The 27,892-nt window shown below is 34.6% G+C and overlaps 1 protein-coding gene across 2 annotated transcripts; it reads right to left on the bottom strand.

Annotated features, from left to right (window-relative positions):
* Positions 1-916: 916 nt before the first annotated feature.
* Positions 917-27,892, bottom strand: PDCD6 (programmed cell death 6). 2 transcript variants are annotated; one of them, XM_051969786.1, is made up of 6 exons: positions 26,946-27,892; positions 25,015-25,076; positions 13,330-13,374; positions 11,579-11,731; positions 6,819-6,928; positions 917-1,861 (listed from the first exon to the last, which is right to left on the bottom strand). In XM_051969786.1, the coding sequence occupies exons 1-6, from the start codon at positions 27,050-27,052 to the stop codon at positions 1,763-1,765; spliced, it is 576 nt and encodes a 191-aa protein (XP_051825746.1). In that variant the 5' UTR covers positions 27,053-27,892; the 3' UTR covers positions 917-1,762. The 2 variants fall into 2 exon arrangements, with proteins under 2 accessions (XP_051825746.1, XP_051825744.1); XM_051969784.1 differs by having other exon boundaries at positions 11,573-11,731; positions 26,946-27,889.

Genomic DNA, 27,892 nt, shown 5'->3' with positions numbered 1-27,892 from the left:
CTATGAATGAATGTGAAATCAAGAGCTATCTGAAAAGTTAGTTCTTAAAAAGCCCCACATACCCCAAAATATTCATAATACATTTAGCATTTCAAAAAAACCTAAAAAAAATGAAGAAAACAGTTTACTGAGAGGGACACAGCTGAACATACTCTGGAAAGTTAATATTGTTATACCAAGAGAAATGACAAATATGAGAACTACAGAAAATAGGTATAGACGTGCATAAACTGATATATTAAAAAATTAGAATATATCCAATGATGAATCAACATGAGTCTTGGGGAACAAATGATAAAATGTAAGTTCCTTCCTTTTGTTGGAGGGAGAATATTGCAGACATTGGCTCCTGTAGCTGGTTTTGCCAGTTTTTTTTTTTTTTTTTTGGTTAAAAACTAGGGAGTTGGGGAATGGACAAAAGAATGTATTTTGTTTAGTTGTTTTCAATTTCTTTTTTGGTGCTAGGTGCTTTGCTAATTCTCATTTGATCTTCACAATAACTTTGGGATGGATTGCTATTATCATCTCCATTTTACAATTGAGGAAACAAAGGCGGTCAGATAGAAGTTAAGTGACTTGTCCAGGTTCAGAGAGATACTAGGTGTCTAAAGCTGAATTTGACTACAGATTTGACTGCAGGGCCCACACTCTATCTATTGTGCCACCTAACTTGTAGCGAGTGGAGTGTTATCTACAAATATCTGTTGTTAAAACAAAAGGCATCAATAAAACTTAAAAAAAAAAAATCTCAACCTGTATTTTCAAATTTTGTGAATTTTGGAAATGAGAAGATTTAAATCACAAATCAGAGATTGCCAAGCACTCCCTTTCCACCCCCTTCCCTCTTTAGAATTTGGATTCAGAATACAGCTAACGCTATCTTTGCTGATGGGGCCCCTTAATCACATGTCAACAATAGCATATACTCATTTATTTCACAGTCAAGATAAAAATAGGAAAGCATGTTTTACAAAACAGCCATGATGGTTACAAACAGAATTTACAGAGCCTGATGCTCCATATCACACTAGTGTTACATCTCTACTCTCTCAGCTTTAATCCTCGATTGACTTGACAGTAGGAGTAAACAGCCCTCACCAAGCCTGCTAAGAAAACTGTCCATGCAAAGCTCTGCCACTGAACAGGCCTTAATAGCATCTTTGAAGTGATGATGATGTCACTGAATATGGCGGAGAGGGGCTGCCTATACATTTGTTTTAATCTTTTCTACGATTCAAAAGATATGGAAATATTGGTAAAACACTAGTCTGTACCATTTCCTTTATTGCTTACATTACATAATATTAAAATGGATACAATAACCCCCCCCTTTAAAAAAAGTAAGGCACATGAAAAGCCTTATGTGTGCAAGTTCCATATTATTTAAAAATTCTGATTAATTAGGAGAAGCATTCTGACAAGAGTGGAGACAACTACAAAAGAGAAGATGCATTTTTCATGCGGGATACCTGAAGCAAAGTTACATATATTCTACTTCATGGCACAAACATCCACAAACTAAATCCATTTTGCATCTGGAGAGCTATGTGGCTATAGTTACTATGGTAAAATATTAATTAGCCTTTACACATATATACAGTTAGGATTTGGAACCATAAAACATATCAATTGTATAAAATTTGGGAGGAAGACAATCTTGAGTTGCATCAGTGTTCTTTTTCATGACGTGACAAGATAAGGAATTTGGCATTTCCAGTCTTTTTTCCATAACAGTCCCATCGATAACCTCCAACGGTGAGTGTTATACAATACTGAAGACCATGGAAAGATACTGTTCATAAGATACTTGAATCCAGCCATCCTGATCGGTATCGTAACGCCGAAATATATCTGTCAACCTCTGAAAGAGAAAACAGATAATGAGATCCTGGTATTTATTAACCCAATGAGGAAAGCTTGGCACACTGAAAAGAGCTTTGGCCTTGGGCATCAGAAGACTCCAATACAAAGAAGGAGTCTTCTGTGAGCTTAGGCACTTCTCAATTTAAGTCCTAGTTTCTTTAGTAGAAAATTAAAAAGAATACTTGTATTATTTGCCTCATGGGTTTGTAATGGAAATCAAATAAAGCAATGTATCCATAAAGCCTCAAAAGAATGAAAAGCATTCACTAAGCACTTATTGAGGGTCTAAGCAGCCACTATTGCTACTGTGACACACCTGAGTCCATATAGAACCCATGAGAGGTTTGGAAATCAACCCAGCTAGTAAGGGATCCTCTAACTAAGGGTCAAGAAATCTCTGGCCTTTAACAATTTTATCCAGAAGAACACTAGAAATTAAAATGTTCTCATTTAATGTCCACTGTAATGATAGTGTATAATCAGAGTATACCTGTAAATTATGAAACAAGGGTTTCAAAAGAATTCTAAGTGACCCAAAAAACCATGGAAACATAACTGCTACAGCTCAACTAAGTATTTATTGCCAGTAAGGATTACTGAGGAATTAGTAATATATGGCAACAGGTCTCAAAAGTGTGATCCAGGGGCCCCAGGTCAAAAAGTATTTTCATAATATTAACATGTTTTAATTGCTAATATGGTAAACATGAATGGACATAACACATGAATAAAAGCTCTTTGGGAGTTTGGGGGGTTGGAAAGCACGTGTAGTATGAGAATCCCTAATATTTAAAGAAGCAAAAAGGTCCTGAGTTCAAAAAAATTTTTAAACTGCTGACATGAAGCATATACCTTCATGAACATGGCAAAGGAGATAAGTTTGCTGAATAGCAACAATATGAAGTAGAGAAACCTCTTGTTCTGATGCTGTCTATGGACAATTTACACAATATGGACAAGAAGGTATAGAAGAGCTTCAATCTTGACAAGTTTTTAATTAGTGGAAGGAATGCCATTAGAAAACAATCTCTACTTTCCTCTTCCCTCTCAATTTCCTCCTCTTTCTTTTTAACCAGGCCATAAATATATGTACTTGTTAGATCGATTAATTAAATTAAATTTTATATGACTTTTTATAACTGAAAGATGTCTTCTATTTTGGATAAATTCCTAATGCCCTTGTAGATTCTTCCAAGAAAGGATTAGCCAGGTTCTAGATGAACTGGTGGCAAGGACAACCGTTTGGAATCTGAGAAGTCTTAGCTAAGTTAACTTGTCCTGAATCCAATAGAGTAGATACAAGTAGCTTTAGGAGTCCCTCTTGGGATCCCAGATTGGTAGAGTAGGTCTGTAAGTGGTTCAAAGCATCCTCACTGAGGAACATCTGTAATTTATTTTTACAAGTGAAAAATGAGTAGGTAAGCTGTCTAAGGACATGGGTCAGGTGCTCAAGAGAAATTTAAAAGTATAACACATTTAAAAAAAAAAAACAATTTAACCTTTTGCTGACATTTTATAGCACATCTCAAAGTTATATCCTTTTAATTTTGCAAATAAAAAATAAAAAATCTGATTCCATCGCAAGTCACTGGTAGCTTTTAAAGTAGCCCAAAGGATGTTTTTTTAAAAAAGAGTATATATTCCATGCGGCAGCTAGGTGGTACAGTGAATAGAGCAGGAGGACCTGAATTCAAATCTGACCTTAGACACACTTCCTAGCTGTGTGACCTTGGGCAAGTCACTGAACCCCAATTGCCTCAACAACAACAAAATCATACATACATACATACATACATACATACATATATATATATACCCTTACATGTTAATCTTTAGTAGCAAGGGGAGATATGTAATGAGCATGTATTAAACACTAACCATGTATGAAGTTTTACAAATATTATTTCATTTAATAAAGTAGATGGGGGGTGGGGGGTGGCTCAGGTATATGGCGTAGTGGATAGAGTACAGGCTGTGAAGTAAGGAGGACCTAAGTTCAAATTTGGCCTTAAACATTTACTTTTGCTGCTACTTAGTAGCAGTGTGACTCTGGACAAGTCACTTAAGCCCAACTGCCTTGCAAAAAACCAACTCAAAACAATAAAGTATAGTTGGATTATAGAATTTTCATTATTCTTGGATTCTGTGCTTGCAAATTCACCCACGTGCTAAAATTTATAACCTCAAAATCAATTCTACAGCATTTTCAGTTACTTATGGACATATGAAATTTAAATTGCCTCGCTGAGATGAAACAAGTACAGTGTCTTGTCTTCTTGATTCATGTCTTATATTATAAACAGTCTTGGAGATATGTAGCTCCAAGACCATAAAAGACCACAATTGTCTCACAAGCACAAAAAGGCTCTGATGTGCCTTACAAGACTTATATTGGCTGTGACCTCAGTGTTAATGAATCAACAATACAGTACATATCAAAAAAGAAAAAGAAAATTTACTGATCTATCTCTAAGGCCACTTCAGAGATAGCTAACCAACTTGGTGTAACCAGAGGCTCACAGGAATTTAATCCACTATTTCCTTTGGAAGCAGTAGGTCAGTATTCAATAATTTGATATTTGTGGTGAGCATAATTATTTCAATATATATATGTGTGTTGATATACGTTGTTTTAATAACCTACAATTTCAAGTGGGACCATGCAATTAACTAAAAAATACAATAAGAAACCTTATCTTCCATTAGTTTATGATTTTTTTTTGCTATGTACTTTTAATGTAATTTGTAGAACTGAATATTCACAAAGAAGTAGAATGGAGTTCTGTAACACAGACTTCTCCCATGAATTTTTCCTACTGAAACTCAAATCCTAAGACTGGTTTTTATCCCCACATTTCATTCCTAAATTTCAAGTATCCCAGTATGAAATCAAGTCTTCAATGTACATTATTTTTCTCCATTATTACAAATCTCTGATCAATATTAGTTCTCACAGATAACACTGATGTTTTATTGTAACAGATCCCATATTTATTTGTCTTGATTCTCATCCAACACTTTATTTTCTTAGGGAAGAGGTTCATTATAATCCCATATTACCTACAGTAGACTCAATAGTTTCAGAGTAATTGTCTTCATTTGGGTTTAAGTATTTCTTTCCAAGGACTGACAAATGACTTAGGAAATGTTGTGTCAAAAAGTTCTTTGGGGAAAAGTGAAGATTGCTGGAGTTTCCCCACCTCATTTCTTTCTGCTAGAGAATACTTCAGGATAGGGCAAATAATATCTTGGCTAGCTGAAAGTATAGGGGGGCAAAGCTGGCCTGACAGAAATACAGGGTTCAGGACCTAAGCATGTCTGGTTATTTCAAAAGCTTTCTAGTTTCCCCATTCCAATTTATTTGGTACCATGGCTTCAGATTTATGTCATTTCCTTTTTCAAAACCCTTTTAAAACCGCTTCTTTCTCATATTCCTTTAAAACACCTTAGTATTTTTAGGATAAAATCCAAATTCTGAAGCCTGGCATTCAATGGCCTTCAAAATCTGGCTCCAATTTATAGAATTTATGAGATGGAAGGAACCTAAGAATTATTTTAGTTCAAAGATTAATGAGTCTAATGCCTTCAATTCAGAAATGAAGAAACCGAGGCCAAGAATAGCTCATGATCACAGATGTTATGAACAGGACTTTTAATTTGGGATTTTTTTCATTATACCACTGTGATCATTTCCAAGTATTCAGAAGATAGTATCTTATCTTATTTTTTAAAAAGAGAAATGTCTATCACAAAAATCTAAAATGTAAGCCAGAGAATAATAAAAAAAAAACCTAATAAATAATGAGGTCATATTTAAGAATAATTCAGTGCATATGTATTGTGTTATCTAAGGAAGTTTGAAGTAATCAGTTCTCAACTTCTGGGTACTTCTCAAACTAGAGTCTAGGATATGAAAGAAGTTAAGTTTTTTCACCTTAGGGGAGAGTTTTTAAGTTAAGATTTATGAACTCCCAAATGGTCACGAAAGATTTCAGGGGCCTATGAACTTGAGATGGGGAAAAAAACTGACATCTTTATTTTCATTAACCTCTAAATGAAATTTATTATTTCCTTCAAACAAGAATTAAAAACAAAATATATTCTAGGAAAAGATCCACAGGCTTCAACAAATTGCCAAAGGAATAAAAGATTAAAAAGTTAACAAAGCCAGCCTTAAAGGCAAAGTTTTAATAGTTTACATTGAATGTTATGGAATATTACTGTTCTATAAGAAATGACCAGGAGGATGAATACAAAGAGGCTTGGAGAGACATACATGAACTAATGCTAAGTGAAATGAGCAGAACCAGAAGATCATTATACACGGCAACAACAATACTATATGATGATCAATTCTGATGGATGTGGCCCTCTTCAACAATGAGAGGATCCAAATCAGTTCCAATTGATCTGGAATGAACAGAACCAGCTATACCCAGAGAAAGAATACTGGGAAATGAGTATGGACCACAACATAACATTTCCACTCTTTTTGTTATTGTTTGTTTGAATTTTTGTTTTTTCTTCTCAGGTTATTTTTACCCTCTTTCTAAATCTGATCTTTCTTGTGCAACAAGATAACTGTATAAATATGTATACATATATTGTATTTAACATGTACTTTAACATATTTAACATGTATGGGAATACCTGCCATCTACGGAAGGGGATGGAGGAAAGGAGGGGAAAACTTGAAACAGAAGTTTTTGCAAGGGTCAATGTTGAAAAATTACCCATACATAAGTTTTGTATATAAAAAGCTATAATAAAAAAAAATACTTTACATTCAATAGTAAGTAATCAATAAAATGTTTTGCAAAAAAATTCACTAATGCATTTTACTTTTCCTCACTTATAAATTGAATAGTTGTATAAAAGTTAACTACAATTTATTTGTATATATGTATTAAAGTATGTGTTATGTGTATGCCTGTGTAAAGTTTCTCCTTAATTACCTGTAAGACAATGCAGCCTTGAATGAAATCATCAAAAGCAATCTGTCCTCTTCCTTGTCTGTCAAATTTTCGGATAAGGATATCATGAAACTGGTCAGATAACCGATAACCTTAAAGAACAGAAAATAAAATAAATGGAGTGGCAGGGGAAGTTTAAATTAGATATATGAATCTTTTCTAAAAATCTTTTACACATAAAAAAATCCCCAAAGAAAAATAATCCACTCCTCAAACCAATCCAAAAAACCCCACAACCAAACCAATCCCCATACCCCCACATTAAACAAACACACAATTTTTATTGAGTTCGGTAGAACATAATATTGTTTTTATGTATGTAAAACAAGGTGTGGGGGCAGAAAGGTAAACAAATGAATGAAATCATCAACCTGTGATATCCTGAGACTGGCAATTACAAACTCTTTGTGGTTTTGAAGCTATTTCTCTTATTTGTCAAATCTGAAATTTTTTTTTGACAGATTCAAATACTGGAAAGATTTGCGCTTTAAAAAAAAAATCTTCTCAAAGAAATAAAAATGAATCAGAATTATTCTTTGTAGAAAGTCAATAGGAATAACATCGCTCACACTAGTGATTTGGGTTAACTTATTGCAAGCACTAGATGGTGCTATTGTATGCTTAAAGAAAAAAAAAGGGGGGGCCAAGCACAATTGTGGTTAACTAAACTGGAAAGTAAACATGGGAAGAAACGAATATAAAAAAATTGCTTCTATTTAATATACACTTCCCCCAAAAAATACTGATTATTCTCCAGACACAAATGATAATATAAATAGCTACCAAATTAAAGGTTTTCCTAGTATAACTATGACTCTTAAGATGGGCTCTGAAAATTTATGAAGCCTAAACCAAATACCAACAAAGTAAAAAAAAATTTTTTTTAATTAAACAGAATTCTCCATCCCTCTCCCCCTCCAAAAAAGTAACATAAATTAAAATTAACAAACTTTAGGATTAAGGAAGTCTAATCAAAATGCTTCATGTACTTCAAAAATTGTCAAGTGACAAATAAAAAGTTGAGGATCGTTGATTTTGTTGCCGATTTTTAGAATCATGATTTGATAAGTCATCAGTCATAGCTATGGCTGAAGTCTAGAATACAAGCTAAGATGCACTGAAAGTATCTTCTTATGTTACAAAATCAGCTCTCAAAACAATCAAGGAATGGACACTTGCAGCTATACCTTGGATAAAGGCCTAAGAGCTGCATCTTTAAGAAAGAAAAAGATCTTACCTATTTTTCCCTTTAAAAAAAAAAATTTTATTACCACTACGTACATTACCGGTGTACTCTTATTCAGAAGACAAGCTCCAGATGACAAAATATTTGCATTTGACTTTCAGGTTCGTTGGAATCTTTGCAAGGATAAGTTATACCTATTGTCTGAGTGAATTTCACAGTTAATTACCTATATAATTAGCTTAATCACTTTACTGATAACGAGTTAAACATGCAAAGAAAAATATTTATATAATACCTCCCCAGGAATGCAAAGCACTTTACTATGTCTAGCTTACTGTCTAGTACATAATGTGAACTCAATGAACATTTGCTGACCGATAACTACCTTGAAGCCTGCCCATTTTTCTGGGTAGAGATATTAATGCTGTACTTTCAAAATCAGAACACAAATACAAAAAAATGTGGCACATAAACCACATAGCAGGAGCAGAAGATTTGAAATAAATTCTTCCTATGCTTATCCAATGTCCAGACAGAGAAATCAAAGAGATCAGCCTCCCCCTATTTATCTTCCTAACTACTATCCACTTCCATGTTGTACCACTTTCTCCACTTGCTTACTTGGAGAAATTAAGATTCCTTTCCAACCCAACATCTACAGATGTCAAATATATATGACTAAAGAACAGCTATTCCTACACTCAAGAAGCTCTTATAGCTTGCAACTCTAGATAAAAGAATTCTAAGATATAAAGTCCTTTACAATCTTGCTCCCACTTATCTAAATTAATTTCAAAATATTTTCCTTCTTACAATTAAACATTCTTATAAGACTGCCCTATATTGTTCTTCATACACAATAAGCTACATCTTGCCTCCAAACCTTGGACCAGGCTGTCTCCCCGACTCTAGTTTTTCATCTTCACCTTTTAGAATCACCAAATTTCTTCAATGATCATCTCAAGATCAATATCCTACTTACTTACATGGTAAGTATCTCTCCCAGTCCCCAAGTTTCTATATATTTATGCTTTTTCCTGGACAAGGGAGAGAAAGAGGCATTGGAATGGTTCAGGGATAGTGGGATTTAGAGCTCAGTTCTAGTCAAATATCTCTGATTGTGCTCCCCCATTTATTCCTCTTACAGTATGAATAGCTGAGAAAGATTCTTTTCAAACTAGAAATTGAGAAAATGAATTAGGAACACAAATATATGCTATTGAGGAAATGCACAGAATTTAGTTATGTAACAACTAATGACAGAAATCTCAAACATTTGTACTTTGAGAATTCTATCATGAGATCAGCCTGATATATTTATTTGAGTGCTGGATTTATAGTCAAGTCCCTTCCTTTGACTTGTACCAATGAAAGATGATGAAGGTGAAGTTGGTGCTTGCTCAGTTTCCTTGAATGGGGATAATGAAATCTGCATTCTCTACCTAGTATATAAGCACAATGCCTGACAGATAGTAGGTGCTTAATAATGCTTGGTGACTAATCCTTATTTTAAATTTTTAGCTATAAAATCAAACATGTGAGCAGTTTCCTTTATTATCAGAGAAAATAATTTTTCTCAGGAGTCAAAATTGGATAAAAATGCTTATAATTAAGTTAGAATTTCCATTTTTAATTTAAAAAAAAATACTTTTTAAAGAGTCCAAGTGTGAAAGGTAAAACAAGTATCAGGATTTGGGTTTCTAAAAACATTTTCTTTATTTGGGGGGGAAGAAATAGAAATAGGGAGAACAAGCCAAAGAATAGTTCAAGTAAAATTTTGTTTTTAAAAGCAATTTAGGTTTCAGTGAAAACTACCCCCTTCAAGATGCCCACAACATGAACCAGACCAACTGCCATCTGGTGACCAAAAGAACTCTAACTTTACAAGTAAATTCTTTCTGATTAGTCACTTATACATAAAATTTCAACAATATTTCTAGCTTTCTGGCATGCAGGCAGTGTGGCTACGGGGATAGGCAAGGATGAATGACATGTGCATTATTAATGCAGATAAAGACTTTAGTATGGAGGTGCCTCTCAAGTAATGCTCACAATAAGGACAGCTAGCCTATCACACTTTTTCCCCCAGTATAAGAAGATGGGGCCAGGCTGTGAAGGGCTTTGTCTTTGTGGAGTCCTCACAGAGACAGATTCCCACTGTCTTACTATGATTTGAGGTACCATGTTGAATGTGGATATGCCCTCAAAGAGCTTGCATTCAAAGACTCTAACTTTTTTGTTGGTCATTGCAGACTGGCCAAACACTTCCAAGTACTCTAATTCTCTTCTAGTGCCCACCAGATAAAGCTAGTTCAATTTTAAGGCCCCTGACTCTGATGTAGAAATGATGTGGCTGAATTCTCCAGAATGACATGAAAAATGCCCCTCCCCAACTGAGCTATGTATGTACCAGGCCAGTTTAGGGCAAAAGCTTTCGCCCTCTTACCCTAACCTCTATTAATCACTTTGTTTCAATGGGCAAATAAAAAAGAATAAAAGAAGAAGTGAAGGAGAAATGAGAAACTTGAGTGAATGTAAAGAAAATAGGGAGAAAAGCATCAGAACCTAGAATCATCTAGTCTATGGCATATTTCAGCTTTGTATACACTAATAAACAATATTAAGGCTGTATTTAATACCCATTGGCTAAAATATTTAATTTTAATTGAACTCATCTTTATTATTTTTCTAGACATTTGTGAGATAGCTTTTAAGCAATAAGCTTTTCCTAACAGAACATGATGAACGACAGTAAGATGACAAATTGCATCCCAGTAAATTTTTTTTACACTCACTAAAAACAAACTGAGATATACTATGTACTCTCTTGCTGGCTTTTCACCAGTAAAAAAATTTGGGCAAATCCTTTAACATCTCAGTTTCTTCATCCAAAAAACTCTATTTCTTCCCTACCTATGTATGAGAATTGCTTAAAACTTATAAAGCACTTTTAATCATCCAGGAAAGGTATTACGTAAATATTTATCTCAAGAGGAATTCCAAACCAAAATTCTTTTAAGACACTCAAGGTGGACATACATACAAATATATATGTATGTATGTATGAGCTATTTTTGAGAATGGGAAAGAACACAAGTTTCCTTACTATTTATAATTTTTTAAAAATTTTATTTATAAAAAAATCCTGATAATTGAGGAAAGTTTTACCTACTTTTCCAGTATAAATTTAAAATGGCACCATAAAACTAGTTTAAATTCATCTCAAATTAGTTGCCTTTAGTTTTTTCTTCTCATAACTTCATTTCAAATTGTTTACAAAGTCACCATTCTCAATTTCATTTAATCACTCAACTTTTCAAATAAAACCTTGCATAGCCCTTATCTCATTTTGGATAAAATTATATCACAATAATTTATGTCTCATATTTCAAGATAATGTCTGAATTGTAAATAAACAAAAATTTTAAATGAATTTGAAATTAAAGCCCCAAAGTCAACCAAAAAATATTAAAAAAAAAAAAAAAAAAAAAAAAAAAGCTAAACAGATTCCAAAATGAAATATGCTATACAATAAGAGTAAATGAATTACCGAAACCTGATAACGCTAGCTTTAGTTCATTTTTGTCAATCATTCCAGAGTTGTCTCTATCATATGTCCGGAAGACATTCTGCCAATCTGTGATATACTTCCAAACTCCAGTGAATTCACTAAAGTTCACTCCTGCTTTGTTCTCTCGGTCAAACATCGCTAAACCAAAAGAGAAACAACATGTTAATAAACATACCACCAGAATGTGTTCATACTGCAATGTCAAAGTCAGTTTAAAAGGAAAATTTCATATTTACCAACAATTTCACCTTTCTAAGACTAATCTTTCAGGGACAGAGAGATGTTCTAAAGTGACCATGTCTTTCTTCTGCTAGCACATGATACTTAAGAGGTTGAGCTTATGTGTCCAATTCCTGGATAGGTTGGCTAACTCTACATAGAAGAAAAATTGTGTTCCCTGGCTACAGTTCTAAAATGCCATCAGTTATAAAAATGTAAGATTAATCATAAGAATAAATGAGTGAATGAACATACATGCCTCAAGATACACATAGTACTTTTATAACTACTTGAAAGAGCTCCCCTAGGGAGCTTTTTTCTTTTTTTGCATCCTTTTTGCTTATGATAGTACCTGGCACATGGTAAGCACTTAATAAATATTTGCTGAGTGATTCAGTGTTCACATCCTCCCAGAAGGAGGGTTAATACTGTCAAACTCAAATATGGGATATAGTTTTCCTGAGAAAGAAGCCCTTCTTCTGCTCCTAAGGAGGTGCTGCAAATATTCTCCCAGAGATATCCCTTTATCTAGTCTCTATGGCCTTGTGTGAAGACCATTATAAAATGATACAAAACCATACAGACAGCTGCTATCCTAAGTAGTATGTTCACATATATAGCATTCCTGTGCAATGTTCTCTTATTGGGTAATCATAATTATCATGGGAGGATGACAGAAGACAAATTCTATCTCCACTTTACAGAAGAGAAAACAGAGGCTCTGTTTTCTGAGTTATACATCCATAATGTGGTAAAGCGAGAGGCTGAACACAGATGTGATGACTCAAAATCCAGCAAGTTATCTTTCTGATTTTGTTGATGTCATAGATACACTATTGTATTTCTGCCTCATGGTACAATGGAAAAAATATCAAACAGTATGCTGGGACACTCAGATTCTAGTCCTGGCTTTATAACTACATACTCTTGTGAGATCTGTCAGGTTATTTGCTTTCTATTTTCTCATTTGTAAAACGGAAGGACAGATGCAGATAAAAGACATGATAATCAAAAGATATGATTACAAACGTGCACACAGAACAATCAGCACTGTCAAATAGCTCTTTGCCCTCATGGAATACTGACATTTTACTTAGGAGAGATAAAAAATTCACAAATATAGACTTATGAATGGGGAAAAGACCTTAACAACTGTAAACCTCAGTAAAAGTCTTTTGAAGAGGTGATGTAAGTGGAATCTTAAAGAGCTGGGAATCCAAACAGCAGTGTATGTTTAGGGGACAGTAAAGATGAGCACATCTGGATGGGGGACAGTCTACATAAGGGCAAGAATAAAGGAAATAATCATAGCAATTGACCAGATATGGGGAGGTGAAGGGAAGGAGTCAAGGCTATCTCTCCATACTGTTAGGAGAAATAGTGACATCAAGAAAAATTGACATAAGAAGAAAAGATGAGTTAAGTTTTAGACATGCTAAGATGTCTTAGGGATATGGCAGAAAGCCGAACTGGTATACAAATGAATGGTTCCATGATGAGGTACAATTTTTACTTACATATGATTGATCTGACTGTTACAGGATTAAATGGAGTCCAGGTGCCTAAAACCAAAAACAACTTGGATTATATATAATGAAAAATCATTTTTACAGTTAACAGGTAGAATACTGGCCAATCACCTACAACTTATAATATCTGAAACATGACTTCATTAACTTCTGAGCTTAAAATAAGATGACAGGACAATTTAGTAAGTTAAGACTATGAAATCTTCTTCTCAATATATGTAAAACCATTTTACCACCAAGACTAGTTTGTTTATTATATCCTTGTGTGTATTTTTACAGACTAAAAACAAAAACATTTTTTGAAGAACAAGAGGAGAGAGATTCCTATAGTTATATTTATGTGCAAATCTATATAAAACTGCTTCAGGAAATGATTTGATTTGCTTATACCCCTCAGGGTACTTTAAAAAGGTATATGAGATAAAACCATCTGAGGTCATTATCTCCTCATTTCCAGTTTTTCACAAATTTACTGTCCTGAATAAATTGTGGCATATGAATATTATGGTATACGAACAATTATCATTATTTGGTAAGGAATGACCAAAAAGAAGATTTCAGAAAGGCCTGTAGAGACTTACATAAACTGATGCTGAGTGAAATGAGCAGGACCAGGAGATCATTATATACTTCAACAACAATATATGATGATCAATTCTGATGGACCTGGCCATCTTCAGCAATGAGATGAACTAAATCAGTTCCAAAGGAGCAGGAATGAATTGAACCAGCTACACCCAGCAAAAGAACTCTGGGAGATGACTAAGAACCATTACATAGAATTCCCAATCCCTCTATTTTTGTCCACTTGCACTATGGATTTCCTTCACAGGCTAATTGTACTCTATTTCAAAGTCTGATTCTTTTTGTACAGCAAAATAACTGTTTGGACATGTATACTTATTTTACATTTAATTTATACTTTAACATAGTTAACATGTATTGATCAACCTGCCATCTGGGGGAGGGGATGAGGGGAAGGAGGGAAAAACTGAAACAAAAGGTTTGGCAATTGTCAATGCTATAAAATTACCCATGCATATAACATAAATAAAAAGCTATTAAAAATTAAAAATAAAATTAAAAAATGTTTATTGTCCTGCAAAAGTTTTACTATCAAAAAGCCCTTATACTTTAATATTTATCAGCTTTAAAACTGAGCCCTCCTCAATCCTAACTTTTTTGAGAACAGCAGGTGTTTTTCTTTGTTACCTACTTTCCATGGGTTGTCCCTTCTGAAATAAATCTGTAATAAGTGTATACTTCACTCAGTGATACAAATCATAATTCATCTACACTTTCTCATTCTGTTCGGCTCTTACCCATATCTTCCTTAACTGCTCACAACATGCTAAGGGTGGAGTGACAATCATTTTCTTGACATTAATTAAGTCAAAAGTATATAGGAACTCCTTCATCTCTTCTACTGCTCTCTCAGTGATTGATTCATCTGTTTCTGCTTGGACATTTCTGTGATCTCTTTTATACCACTTCTGGTATATAATTTTTTTTTTTTTTTAGTTTGACATATAAATCCACATAAACTCTAATTCCTTGGAAACTAAACCATTTTATGATTTGAAGCCAAATGTCAACTTTGGAAAAATATTGTTTAAAAAGTTGGGCTTTTTTTTTTTTTAGGGGGAGGAGGGTGTGGGGCGGAGGGAGGACTTCTAAAAGTTTACTTTTAGAAACTTAACTCCTAAAAGCTTACTAAAAACACAATACAATTTCTCCAAAACAATTCAAACAATCATATTTCTGAATCAATTTTGGGCCCAGCTCATTACTTCACTGTCCAAGGATCATGTGCTGACTGATCAGTTTTATGGGCTATCCAGCCACCTACACAATATGATCTGAACAATGAACATTTTTAATCTGTTTAGCTTTTCCACTGTGGATAACTCAGTCAAGTTCCTTTAAAAGTGATAATGGATCTCATTCAGGAGAATCATGTAAAGACATTCAGGCATTCACTCCTCTGTTGGTTGTTTTTAAGCTTTTTTATTTCTTTAAAAATTTAAAAACATGTATTTTTATTCCCCTCCTAATTATATGATAAACTATCTTTAAACACTTGATTTTTTTTTTTTTTTTAATTTTGAGTTCTACGAATCCAACCATTCTGGAGAGCAATCTGGAATTATGCCCAAAAAGTTATCAAATTGTGAATACCCTTTGATCCAGTAGTGTTTCTATTGGGCTTATATCCCAAAGAAATACTAAAGAAGGGAAAGGAACCTGTATGTGCCAAAATGTTTGTGGCAGCCCTGTTTGTAGTGGCTAGAAACTGGAAAATAAATGGATGCCCATCAATTGGAGAATGGCTGGGTAAATTGTAGTATATGAATGTTATGGAATATTATTGTTCTGTAAGAAATGACCAGCAGGAGAATGAGAGAGATTATCAGAAAAAGTAAAATGGACAGTCACAATGACAAAATTTTAAAAGCTTTTGCATAAAATTATAAGGCTAACAGTTAAATGGTAAGAAAAAAAACTATCTATAAAGAGATAGGAAAAAATGTTCCAGATCACTCATAATTATAGCAATGAAAATTAAAGGAACTATGATATTTTACCTCACACACCTATCAGAATGAAAATGAAATAAAATTCTGCAGTTTATATAAAAATCCTGTTCACAATCTTTCAAAGAGATTGACAGTGATTTAGGAATAAAAATGGTAGTTACATGAAGCTACAGTTCTTTTGGGTCTGGTGAGTTGAACCTACCACAAAGCACCTTATTTTATCTCTATTCATCTTGGATTTCAATTCTTTATCTGAAGTTACAGTTCTTCTCTCCCCAGTCCTAAGATTATTCTTTTTCGCAGGGTAAAAATGAAGCAAAATAAAGAGTTCAACATCCAAGCTGTTTTTTTATCCTTTATCACATTCCTATCTACCCCAAGTAGCAGTCTGATTCCTTCTTTGATAATTTTCTTCAGATTTAAAAAAAAACTTCTTGTCCAGCTATAAGCTATGATGCTCTGGTCCATTCTTAATGGTTTGTTAAAAGAATGGCTATTTTTAAAAAATGACTTCAAATTGGTCGTGGAGTTTCTTTTATATTTCCACAATAAAACTTAGACAGTTCCCCTCTTTTTTTTTTTTTTCCTTTGGAATTTTGTCTTGAGAATTTCACTACTGGACTACCTTTCATTCCTTTTAGTCAATGTAATCTTATCTAAACCTACTCTGAATGTTAAAAAATCTGCTCTCTTAAAATTTAAAAATGAATATCAGATTATGTTTCCCTCTTCGATCCAGAACATAATTTTCCTCTAGTTGATTTCTCTGCCTTTGAAAATTATTATCATTAAGGGAAATTATTATTTGCAGCTACTATAAAAGAGTTTAGAAAATGGGAAATCCTCCATGGTTACCATAGCATGGTACACTATAAGTTTGCGATCTGATTTTCAAACTCATCCATTTCTTTTTTCTGTTTAATTAGTCTACAGTATTCTCCAAAGACTTTATTCTTTCTGCCCCCAGGGATCATCACACCTAAATGACTTTCCCCACACTATGGCTTGCTTTTGAATTCCCTTATCTGTATTTTTCTTCTTCCCAATCTACAATGCTAATCTGTTCTTTTTTACAGATCCTTTTTTCTTTTGAACATAAATGTATAACTTCCAGAGCCATATTCCAGTCAAAGATTTCAGCCTACCAATTCCAAGTGGCATCATATTTGCTTTAGTTAGGATGTTTAATTTGACCATATTTCTTGCATTTATATATCAATACCGTAAACCATCATTTTTATTACTGATTCCTTTTTTTCTGTTTTGTTTTCTGTTAACTTTTGGGAATCTACACTATTATTTAAATATATGGTAGTTCTTCTCTTGGTGCCAATTTTCTATTTCTCTTCCTGTCTACTTTTCAGTTTAAAGTCCTTCTATCTACATTTGAAAGATTCCAGGCAAATCCATCCTTTCCAGCCTTAATAAGGTACCTTCTATCCCTAACAAGGAATACATAATTCCCAAGTTTTAAGTCATAGTTTAGCCATACAAAGCTCATTCTTGAAAAAAAACAATCTTTTTATCCAACTGATAACTTCTCATATTTTTTCTCCCTCCTGAAAATCTTTTCTTCATTTGGGAGCAGTAATAAAAATACCACTTATATACCAAGGGTTCTTCTGTTTCTAATCTTTAGCAATGCTGCCCATGCTCTTTTTGACAGCATTTGTTCTTAACGTAAGTCAGTATGAAGGAGGAAAGAAAATATTTTTGAAGTGCTTCTGATGTACCAAAAATATTCTGGATACATTAAAGACAAAGAAGTCCCTGCAATTCCAATAGACTTGTGATGGAAAGTTTTGATCTAATTTTTTTTTTGCACAACATTACAAATACGGAAATATGTTTAGAAAAATTGCACATGTTTAATCTATATTGTATTGCTTGCTATCTTAGAAGGGGAAGAGAGAAAAAATTGGAACGCAAGGTTTTGCAAAGGTGAATGCTAAAAACTATCTTTTCATGTATTTGAAAAAATAAAATACTATAAAAAACAACAACTTGACAATCCCTGCCCCCAAGGAGCTCACTTTCTAATGGTAACACATAGGAAAGGTTTCAGCTACAAGTCAGTGGAAAGGAACTCTGGTTGCCAGGATACAGTGTCAAAGCAGATGGTAACATGTCTTCTTTAATGTAATTTGCATTAACAGTATGGCAACATCTGGCTTGACAGTCCTGAGAAGTTCTCTTGAACATCTCGTAGAGATAACCAGGAAGGCAGCAGAACCCTATATCATTCTTATGAGGCCAACAAATTGGTGTGCTCCTATACTCAGTAGGGGATTCACTAACCATTATTACTCGTTTTTGTTTCTTCTGACCCTTAGGAGATGATGTCATACTTGTAAGCACCTGTCATATATAAGCAGCTGCTTCTTCACTATCTAGTTCTCTCTCCTTCAAGTACTTTATACTTAGTATTATATTTTTTTTCTAATATCATATTAATTTTTTTTCAAATTTAACAAATATTTTGAACTATACTCAAACAAGCAGGATGGCTTGATGGTATAGTCACAATTGATAACTGCCACACTGACAACTGTTTATTGTTGACACAGACATGACTGTCTCCATTTTTTCTGTTTATTGCGTTTGTCACCGGTCTGCATTTTTCACTTTCTTCCTGACAAAAGTATTCATGTTATGTAAATGTGAGGAATCTGTCTAGTCCACAAGCATTTAGCTTTTTTAAAATGTCTTAGTCATAAGTCATATTTTCCATCATATTTTTTAACCATCCTTTTCTATGCCACATTTGCAATGAAGCCATCAAATATGTTGATTTCAGATAATTTTTTTTATAAAATTTTTTTCCACATCCTCTTCAACAAAATGTCAGCTACCCATAAGATAATTTTTTTTTTTTTTTTAAAAAGTACATTTGATGTTTGTGGCAGCCCTGTTTGTAGTGGCTAGAAATTGGAAATTGAATGGATGCCCATCAATTGGAGAATGGCTGGGTAAATTGTGGTATATGAATGTTATGGAATATTATTGTTCTGTAAGAAATGACCAGCAGGAGGAATACAGAGAGGCTTGGAGAGACTTCCATGAACTGATGCTAAGTTAAATGAGCAGAACCAGGAGATCATTATACACTTCAACAATCATATTGTATGAGGATGTATTCTGATGGAAATGGATTTCTTTGACAAAGAGACCTAACTCAGTTTCAATTGATAAATGATGGACAGAAGCAGCTACACCCAAAGAAAGAACACTGGGAAATGAATGTGAACTATATTCATTTTTGTTTTTCTTCCCGGGTTATTTATACCTTCTGAATCCAATTCTCCCTGTGCAACAAGAGAACTGTTCAGTTCTGCACACATATATTGTATCTAGGATATACTGTAACCTATTTAACATGTATAGGACTGCTTGCCATCTCAGGGAGGGGGTAGAGGGAGGGAAGGGAAAAATCGGAACAGAAGAGAGTACAAGGGATAATGTTGTAAAAAATTACCCAGGCATGGGTTCTGTCAATAAAAAGTTATTATAAAATAAAATAAAATACATTTGAACAATATTGTTTTCTATCATTTTTCATTGAAAACGTATAAATTTCTGCTGCAGTATAAATGCCTCTTATAGGACAAAGTGGGGAAATAAATATCATTTGTAACCTTGTTACTAGGCAAAATAAATAATGTATAAATGAACTTTGGAAGTATAACTAGTGACTAGATAAACTATATGTAAATCAATTTCTTCAGATTAGTCTCAATGTCACCCCAAGGGGCCATTTTTTTTTTTTAAGTAGCATTCCTTGAATATAAATCAGTTGTTTTTTTAAAAATGCTGGGCTAAGAACACTTTTTTTTGGCCTATAGACACGACAATGACTTCAAGTCCATGCAATCCTTCTTTGGAAAATTTCAGCTATGGAGCCTGAATGCAAAGCAAAACATACTACTTTTGTGATTTTCCCTCCCGTGATTTTTTCCTTTTGGTCTGTTTTTTTCCACAACATGACTAATATGAAAATGTTTTTCAGGATTGCACATGTATACCTTATAACATACAACTGCTTACCATCTCAGGGAGGTGAGAGTGAAGGAGAAAATTTATAACTCGACACTTAAAAAAAATTGTTAAAAATTATTTACGTGATTGGGAAAAAAGAAAAATTTCATCTAGTCGATATTTACCTATCTTTTAAAACTAGAATTTATTTTTTAAAACTTATTTTAATTCTTACCTAAAATAAGTCCTTGTTGTATACTTCATTTTCAAAGAAAAAAATCCTGAAGATTGGCAAGTGTTAAATATTTTTCTTATTAGAAGTGACTTTCATATAAATATCCTCATATGCTAGAAATTTCTATATTTGTTGCTGAAGATGATTCCATTATACTGTAATAAATGGATTTCAAAGAAATATTCAACCTTTGTATAGCATTTCATTTTTGGTTTTTTTTTTTTTTAATGGAACTTGCCTGGTCATGATGTGTCCCTCAACTACAGCAAAAATGACTATTTCCCCATATTTCACTGGAGAAATGGCGACAGTCTGAATGTTTTCCTTTCCAGAAATGGAAACTAATCTCAAGGGCATTACCTTTAATTTAGCTGCTTTACTTCCCCATCCTTCAGTCAGATAAACAGTCTAATTCAAAATCAGGAATGTGGTATGTTAATGTTTATTCTCCCCAAGCAATCCTCAGACATGGCTCAGCTCATAGAGCTCCCTATCCCTCTAATCAACAGACTTTGTTGCATTTTCTCATTATCGGGTGGAATTCCAGATTTTAAAACTATTTAATCCCCCATTCTATGGGAGGCAAGACAGATTGACTAAAGAGGAAAGTTTTGTAAATCATAAATTTTCTCTGCACTTTTAGTACATGACTGTTTTTCACAAATTACTGTGGCTAAAAATTTCTATCATTAAGTGTCCACACTCCTAGTGAAGATCCTCTCTGAACATAATTGTAGACTGGTCCTAGAAAACAAATTCTGAGAGGTCCACACTGAAAACTGTTCTAATTTCTTAGATCTAACCAGGGCTTAGGATCTTCTGGCAGAGCCTCTGAGAACAATTTCACAACAGAGCACATGTCAGACCAGAATAGGAGCTTAAATTCATTAGCAATTAAGTTAAGGTAATCCCAGTCTGAAATAGGCATTGAAACTTTTCAAATAGAAGAAGATAATCAACTATAATTCATAGGTAATTTATGAAATCTGAATATACTGAGGGGCAGGTATGTAGTGTAATGGATAGAGCTGAGTTCGAAGACAGCTTCAGAACCTAACACTAGCTGTGTGACTGATCAAGTTGCTTGACACCAACTGCTTGCCCCCTCCTTCCCTCCCCCCCCCAAAAAAAAGAAAGGGTGAGAGAGAAGATAGAGAGATCTATACATATATCAGGATTCTTCTTTTCTTTTCTTTCTTTTCTTTTCTTTTTTTTTTTTTTAACAATGGGACTTCCTGAGGGGGAAGAAACCATCTCTTAATATACTATGTATATATCCACAAATAACTAATAAAAATGAATAGCAATTTTAAAAAATGAAGGCAGCAAACCAAAAAAAATGCCTCCTAAAATTACATGCCTTGTTTATTATTATGAAAAGCTATAAGACGATCAGGAAAAAAAATCAGTTTAAGAGAATAATTCTTCCTCACTATCTTCAGAAATAATGTTAAATACAGAGAAAAGTAATTGAATTTGAAACAGGGTTAAGTAAAAATTCGTAAGCTCTTGGAATAGCATGCAATAATTTTTTTTTAAATGGAAAGCAAGTGAACAGTCTTCTTTTGTCTGTCAGTATACTGAATGACCTCATCTTCCCTCAGTCTATTTTAATAAACTTTTCTATGGAAAGTCTTACAAAAAGGCCCAGTGTGTATTAGTATGAGTCCACATAAATTATTCAGGATTACTGTAACCAGATTTAACAAGGAAATACATGTAGTCCCACACATTTAATAACAGTTGGAAAGCATAAGTGGGTTATGCTACTTTTAAAACTACAGGTTTCCACTGAATCAACAAGGAATCAACATAAGTCAATTGCATTGAAAATGTGCTATTAAGTTTGGGTATAATGATGGGAGCTCAGTCCTAAGTGAATAGCATTGTAATCACATTTAATATAAAGATGGAAGAGAAGAGAATGTGATATGAGAAGAAGTATGAGAACAGAATGGAATTTGACTGACTAGTGGACCATTATTGGTTCAAAATGTCTAACTTAATGTGACTTCAGCTCTTCTGGTCAATTAGTCTCATATTCTTCCTAATGTTGATCAATTCTTGTAATCCAGTGAAAGAGTATCAACTAATCAATCCAAAATAATCACAAATATTAGCAGTCTCTCAGTACAAAAGCCTCTAGGAACAAAATCTTTGCATGGGTATTTACTGCATGCATGTCTAGATCTACTGTACATAGCCATCTAGAGCTAGCCTGACATTTTATCGAACATTCACCAGATGATAGTGAAAAATTATTTAGTAAAGATCATTTCCAAAATACAGAAATATCAACATTTTTTGTGCCCTTATTGTCACTTACTTTTCCTGTTATTAACTGTAAGCAAAATGTACTAGATATGAATGATAAGTAGGTTCTTGTAAGAAAAGAAGAAATCAAGTGATAGAATCTGAATTTGAAAATATCCTAGGCAAAAAACTTTTGCAGGCACAAGTTATGCACAAGTAGATTTTCTAATAACTGACATGAAAATATAAAACCAAGAGTCATTCCCCAAAGGATAAATGGTCAAAGGATATGAATAAATAGTTCCCAAAAGAAAAACTCAAAATAACAGCCAGATGAAATATAGTTCCATATCATTAATGCACTAGAGATATGAAAATCAAAATAACTGTACCCAGTAAATGTACAAAAATGACGATCAGACTGCCAAGTCTCTTTTAGGCCATTTCTAGATTATGTTGTCCTGTTCCTATCTCCACTCAGGCCATTCTTCCTTTTCCCTTTCTAGTTCTATTGCCCCATTAGATTGTAAGTTTCTTAAAGGAGAGGGCTGTATTGCTTGCTTGTATTTGTATTCCCAAGTGTGTAATATGATGCCTGGTACAAGCTAAGCCCTAAATAAATACTTTTCCCCTTAATTTTTTCATATATATTACAGGAGCAAATGTAGGTAGAAGTATAAATTAATCTAATCATTGTGGCAAACAATTTGGAATTATGTTCAAAAATGCCCATATCTTTTGATTCAAAAATCCTACTACTCATAATCTTCAAATAAGTAAACGATAGAAAGAATCTAATATACACCAAAATAGTCATAGTAGCATTTTCTATAGTAGAAAAAAATAGCAAAGTATTATGTTGTTCAACTCTTCATGACCTCATCTGGAATTTTTCTTGGCAAACACAAGAGAGCTGGTTTGCCTTTTTTTTTTTTTTCTCCAGCTGATTTTATAGATGAGAGAACTAAGGTAAACAGAGTTAAATGACTTTGTCCAGGGTCATATAGCTATTGTTGAATTCATGAAGATGAGTCTTCCTGATACTAGGCTTAATATACTACCTTCTGTGCTATCTAGCTACTTTGAAATCAAAATAGAAGCCTACTAATAGGGGAATGACTAAATAAACAGTGGTGCATGAATACAACAGAATATTAGGGACTAACAATGAATTTGAAGAATGAAGACAAGTATGTAGAACTGTGAAAACATAAAGTATATGGAAAGAAAAAACAAAAAAGAACCAGTATTGGGTAATTACATATGATTATATATAACTAGCACTGAAGAAAAGATGATTCTTTGTCTCTGCAGAGTTAAAAGACTAAGATTGGATAATAATGAATATAAATTGATACTTCGGTTAATTTTGGTGAACTGTTTCTTTTTTCTTTTTGCAACAAGGAATAGTTTTTGGGATAGAGAAGGAAAAAAATATATTTGGAAATAAAAGTTATGTAAAAACAATAGGTTATCGGTATATTTTAAAACTAAAGAATCATACAGTTCTCCTAACTTTAATACAAATAAAAAATCTTATAAGGAGTACCACAGCAAGGTGGATCTATATTAATGTAAGTTGGCAGTTACTTGTCATGAAAAGAAAAAATTTTTCAACTCTTCTAAATTTCAAACTGAATCAAAGCTTAATTGGCATATCTTCAAATCAAAAATTTCCACAATAAGAGCAAACAGTTTGAAATGCATGTCTAAGAAAGATTGGTTAGTTAATGAAATAAAATTTCTCCAACTAGACTTAGTACTCAGGAGTCTACCACCTGATTAACCACCATTATTCTTGAAGAGGATCAGAATGAGAAGCTGAAATCTCACAATGAAAATAAAATAAAATTGCAGAATGAATTAAACATGGAAACCTGAACAGTACTTTCATTCATCTTATCTTAGATTAACAATAGTTCCCAAAATCACTATTGAATTAGACCGCACTTTATAGTAAAGTGCTATTACCAATGTCATCTGTTATACCCAATACCCAATCATTTCTGTAGCAACTTTACCTTGTAGTTTGAGCAGTTTCTATAGCAACCAAGTTCCTTTACAGAAACCATATGGACATCCTCCAAAATCTTCAACAACTTGTTCCATCAATGTTATTTGAGAATCCTATTGGTTCCTTTAGTGACCTTTCAGGATCTCTAAAAATCCCTAAACATAATCTTCTTGCCTCTCTCTAAGACTTGCTTCTGGAATTAAACTCTTTATTTTCCTCTGTAATATTCTAATATAATAACAAATTTTCCAAATAATTCCCAATTTTTGTACACCTAGTACTTAGCTAAGTAAATAGATTACAATTGCATTTATTAAGTTTGTTATGTGTCAAGCAAGCACTGTGTTGAAAATCAAGGATGGCACAGAAAAATAAGAAAATCACTGTTCTTGAATAGCTCACACTCTTTATTGTGGAAGATAATACCTATATGTACTATGTGACCACCACAACTAAAGTACCTCAAAATGGAGACCATAATCAGGAAGCTGTCCGAAAAAAAAAAAAAAGCAAAAATTTGTTTCTATGTATCATACTATATACCAATTCTAATTAATCCAAGGACTGCACCATATATTTTAGTTATCATAATTCCTTTGTACTTAAAGAGCAAAATTAAGGAAAAGACAAATCAGAGGAAGTTAAGCAGTCACACTTACCATTGGATAATGCTTGTTGCAATTCATTGTCAGATATTACTCCACTTCTGTCTTTATCAACCCTATGAAATAATTGAAATACATTACAATGAGTAAAAATTAAAAGAAATTTAACAGAATTGCTTTATACTGCTAGGCAATTAAACTCTTAAATTATGCAAGTTTGTTTTTCTTCAGAATATAAGTTCAAGACTTTTAATTGTGGGCACATTCCTACTAAAGTTTACTTAGATTTACTGCTTCAAATTATTTTTCAGACTACCATCTCCCATCTTTTCTATTCTGTCCTGGTTTCAGCTAATATATTTCTCAAAAGAAGATCACATTCTCCTTGGCTACTTATGAAGAAAAAATATATAACTATATCTATATATTTATATACACATATATAAATAAAAATTTCAGTCTGATGTAATGGAGTAGGCCCTCTAAATCCCAGCTACAAGGAGGCATTATGTCTAAAAACTCAAGAGTTCTGAGGTGCAATGGACTAAGCAGATCAGGTGTCATTAATAAGAGGCCTAGGCAAGAAAGGGAGACAAGGGAGTGGGGGGGGAGGGGGGGAAGCTCTTTTATTGGCTTCTAGTTACCACACTTTCTAAATCACAATTTTAGATTCTCACCAATGGGTTGTGAATCATGCTCAGTGATTTGAACTTTTCCTCTGACTTTTCCCCTTCATTCTGCCCATGCTGATTACTTTCTTTGTTCCTTTTTCAGCCTTCTGCCTCTTTATTTGCTTCTTTGTAGAACACTTCACATCAACTACAATCTTTTCCCAAACCCTCGTTAGTTTAAAAAAAAAAAAAAACAAAAACCTCACTTTTAAACATGGATTCTTTCAGTGACAACTGATCCTTGAAGATTTCCCCTTGAAGACAAGAGGAAGCACACCACCAAGAAAATGGAAAATGGTTATAAAGTCACCAACCTAACTTGTTTCATTATTTCTTTCCTGATCTTAATTATACAAAAAAGCAAGATTTTCCTCTTCTAAATTTTGTATTCTTTAAGTTCTGCTCTCACTCAAGTCACACATAACTGAAAAGAGAGCCTGGTATAGCTGAAAAATCTAAAGTGAAAGAATGCGAGTAAATCTTGACCCTACCTTTTACTACCTTTGTGACCTTAGATGAGCCACTACCTCTATGAACTTTAGATTCATCATCAAATTAAGGGTTGTCAGATTAGATCATCTCTAAATGACATTCCAGCTCTATAACCTATCATCCAATGACCTGGAAATATAATAGTACAAGATTTGGGAAAATGATACTTGGTTTGGGGGCAAGGATGCTGAACTTAAAAGAATTTAGAAGACCTGAATTAAAACATGCAACATCTTACTTTAGTGACCTTGAGTAAAGCACTCTTTGGACTTGCGCTTCCTCAATTGTAAATCACGAGAGCTGGATCACATGGCCTAAAAAGTCACTGCCATGCTTTGACCTATGACAGGATGGCCCATGGGCATTGGATGAGCTTTCCGAAGTCAAGGGAGGGGAGGTGTACGGCTGGGAACCGGGAAAGATACAATGCGAAAGGAATCAAGGTTTCTACTTCCTCCTTGATTACACTCATTCAGCGAGCATGTATTACATGTAAACCGGGCAGCCGCAGAGCTCTGGGGGATGGGTGAGACACAAAGTTGGGACGAACCCAGCTTGGTGAAATGGTGCTCGCCTTTCTGGGTCTCAAGTCTCCTTGTCTGTAACACAGGCAGTATAGGCATAATAGCATAGTGAGGGTTCACCCTTCGAGATCCCGTGCCTGAGGTGGGTGGTGGGGAATGGAGTCAGGGGCCGGACCTCGAGGCATGACCCTAGCCTGAAGCCGCATCAGCATCCAGCCTGGGGTGGGGGTGGGGGCCGACCCTCCCCGGCGCTCCTGAGAAAAGGTGAAGCACGGGGCTGGGACCAGCGCATTCTTACCGCTGAAAGACATTCCACAGGAAGCTCTGGTCTGGGAGGGACGCGGCAGCGGCAGGCCCTGGGCCAGAGCTGCCCGCGGTAGCCGTCCGGTAGTGGTAGGTGGCCATGGGCCGGTCGAAAGAAGAGTAAGACGACAAGAGGCTAAGCACGAATAGGAGAGAATGGCTCAGCGGGTTGCTTCACTTCCGCTTTCTGCAGTGGGGGCGGAAGAGCTGGAAGAAAAGAAGGTCACTTCCGGGCAAAGAGCCACCTCCGGGAAGGCGGCCGGGGTGTCACGTGGCTGAGAGCCGCCAGTCTCCGCACGAGGGTGGCGTTGCCTGGCAACGGAAGGGCGCTTGGCTAAGGAAGCCGCCGAATCCAGGTGGAAGGAGGCCCTCAGAGGATACTACGCCCAGTAGCCCTAGGAGGACGGGGGTGGAGATGTCCTCGGCGGGCGCGGCAGGGCGCGGCTTTGCTCTATGAAAGACCGCTTTTTTCCTTGTCATGGGACTCCCAAGTTTGGAGCCAGACGCCCCTGCATCGAGTTTCTGCTCTTCGTTGACTTTTTCCTTCCCTTCCTCAGTTTTCTCTTCAGTTAATGAAGGCAGGGTGGCCTTTCCTTCCCCCGCCCTGTTTCTCGGCGTGTTACAGAAGTCAATATGGCCCTTTTCCTCCCGGGACCTCAGTTTTCTCGTCTGTTACCGAGGGCAGGAGTGGCCTTTCCTTCCCCGGTTCTCAGTATCTGTTAGTGAAATCAAGGTGTCTCCCCGAGCCCGTTTCCTAGTCTGTCACCAAAAAAAAAGCACAAGTGCCTTTCCCTTCCCTGGGCCTCCGTCTGTCCCCGAAATGGGGTGGGTTAGTTGATCTCTAAGCCCCTTAGCAGCCTATATCTTCACCTGCCCCCAAGTTAAGCAAATCCCTCACTCTTAGAAACCCTCATCTCCCAGGATAATGGAAAATGGGAGTTT

Source organism: Antechinus flavipes, chromosome 1 (genome assembly GCF_016432865.1).
Source record: "Antechinus flavipes isolate AdamAnt ecotype Samford, QLD, Australia chromosome 1, AdamAnt_v2, whole genome shotgun sequence".
In the NCBI taxonomy this organism is placed as follows: Eukaryota; Metazoa; Chordata; class Mammalia; order Dasyuromorphia; family Dasyuridae; genus Antechinus; species Antechinus flavipes.
The sequence above is the reverse complement of the archived record's forward strand: the minus strand, read 5'-3'. Positions and strand labels throughout refer to the sequence as shown.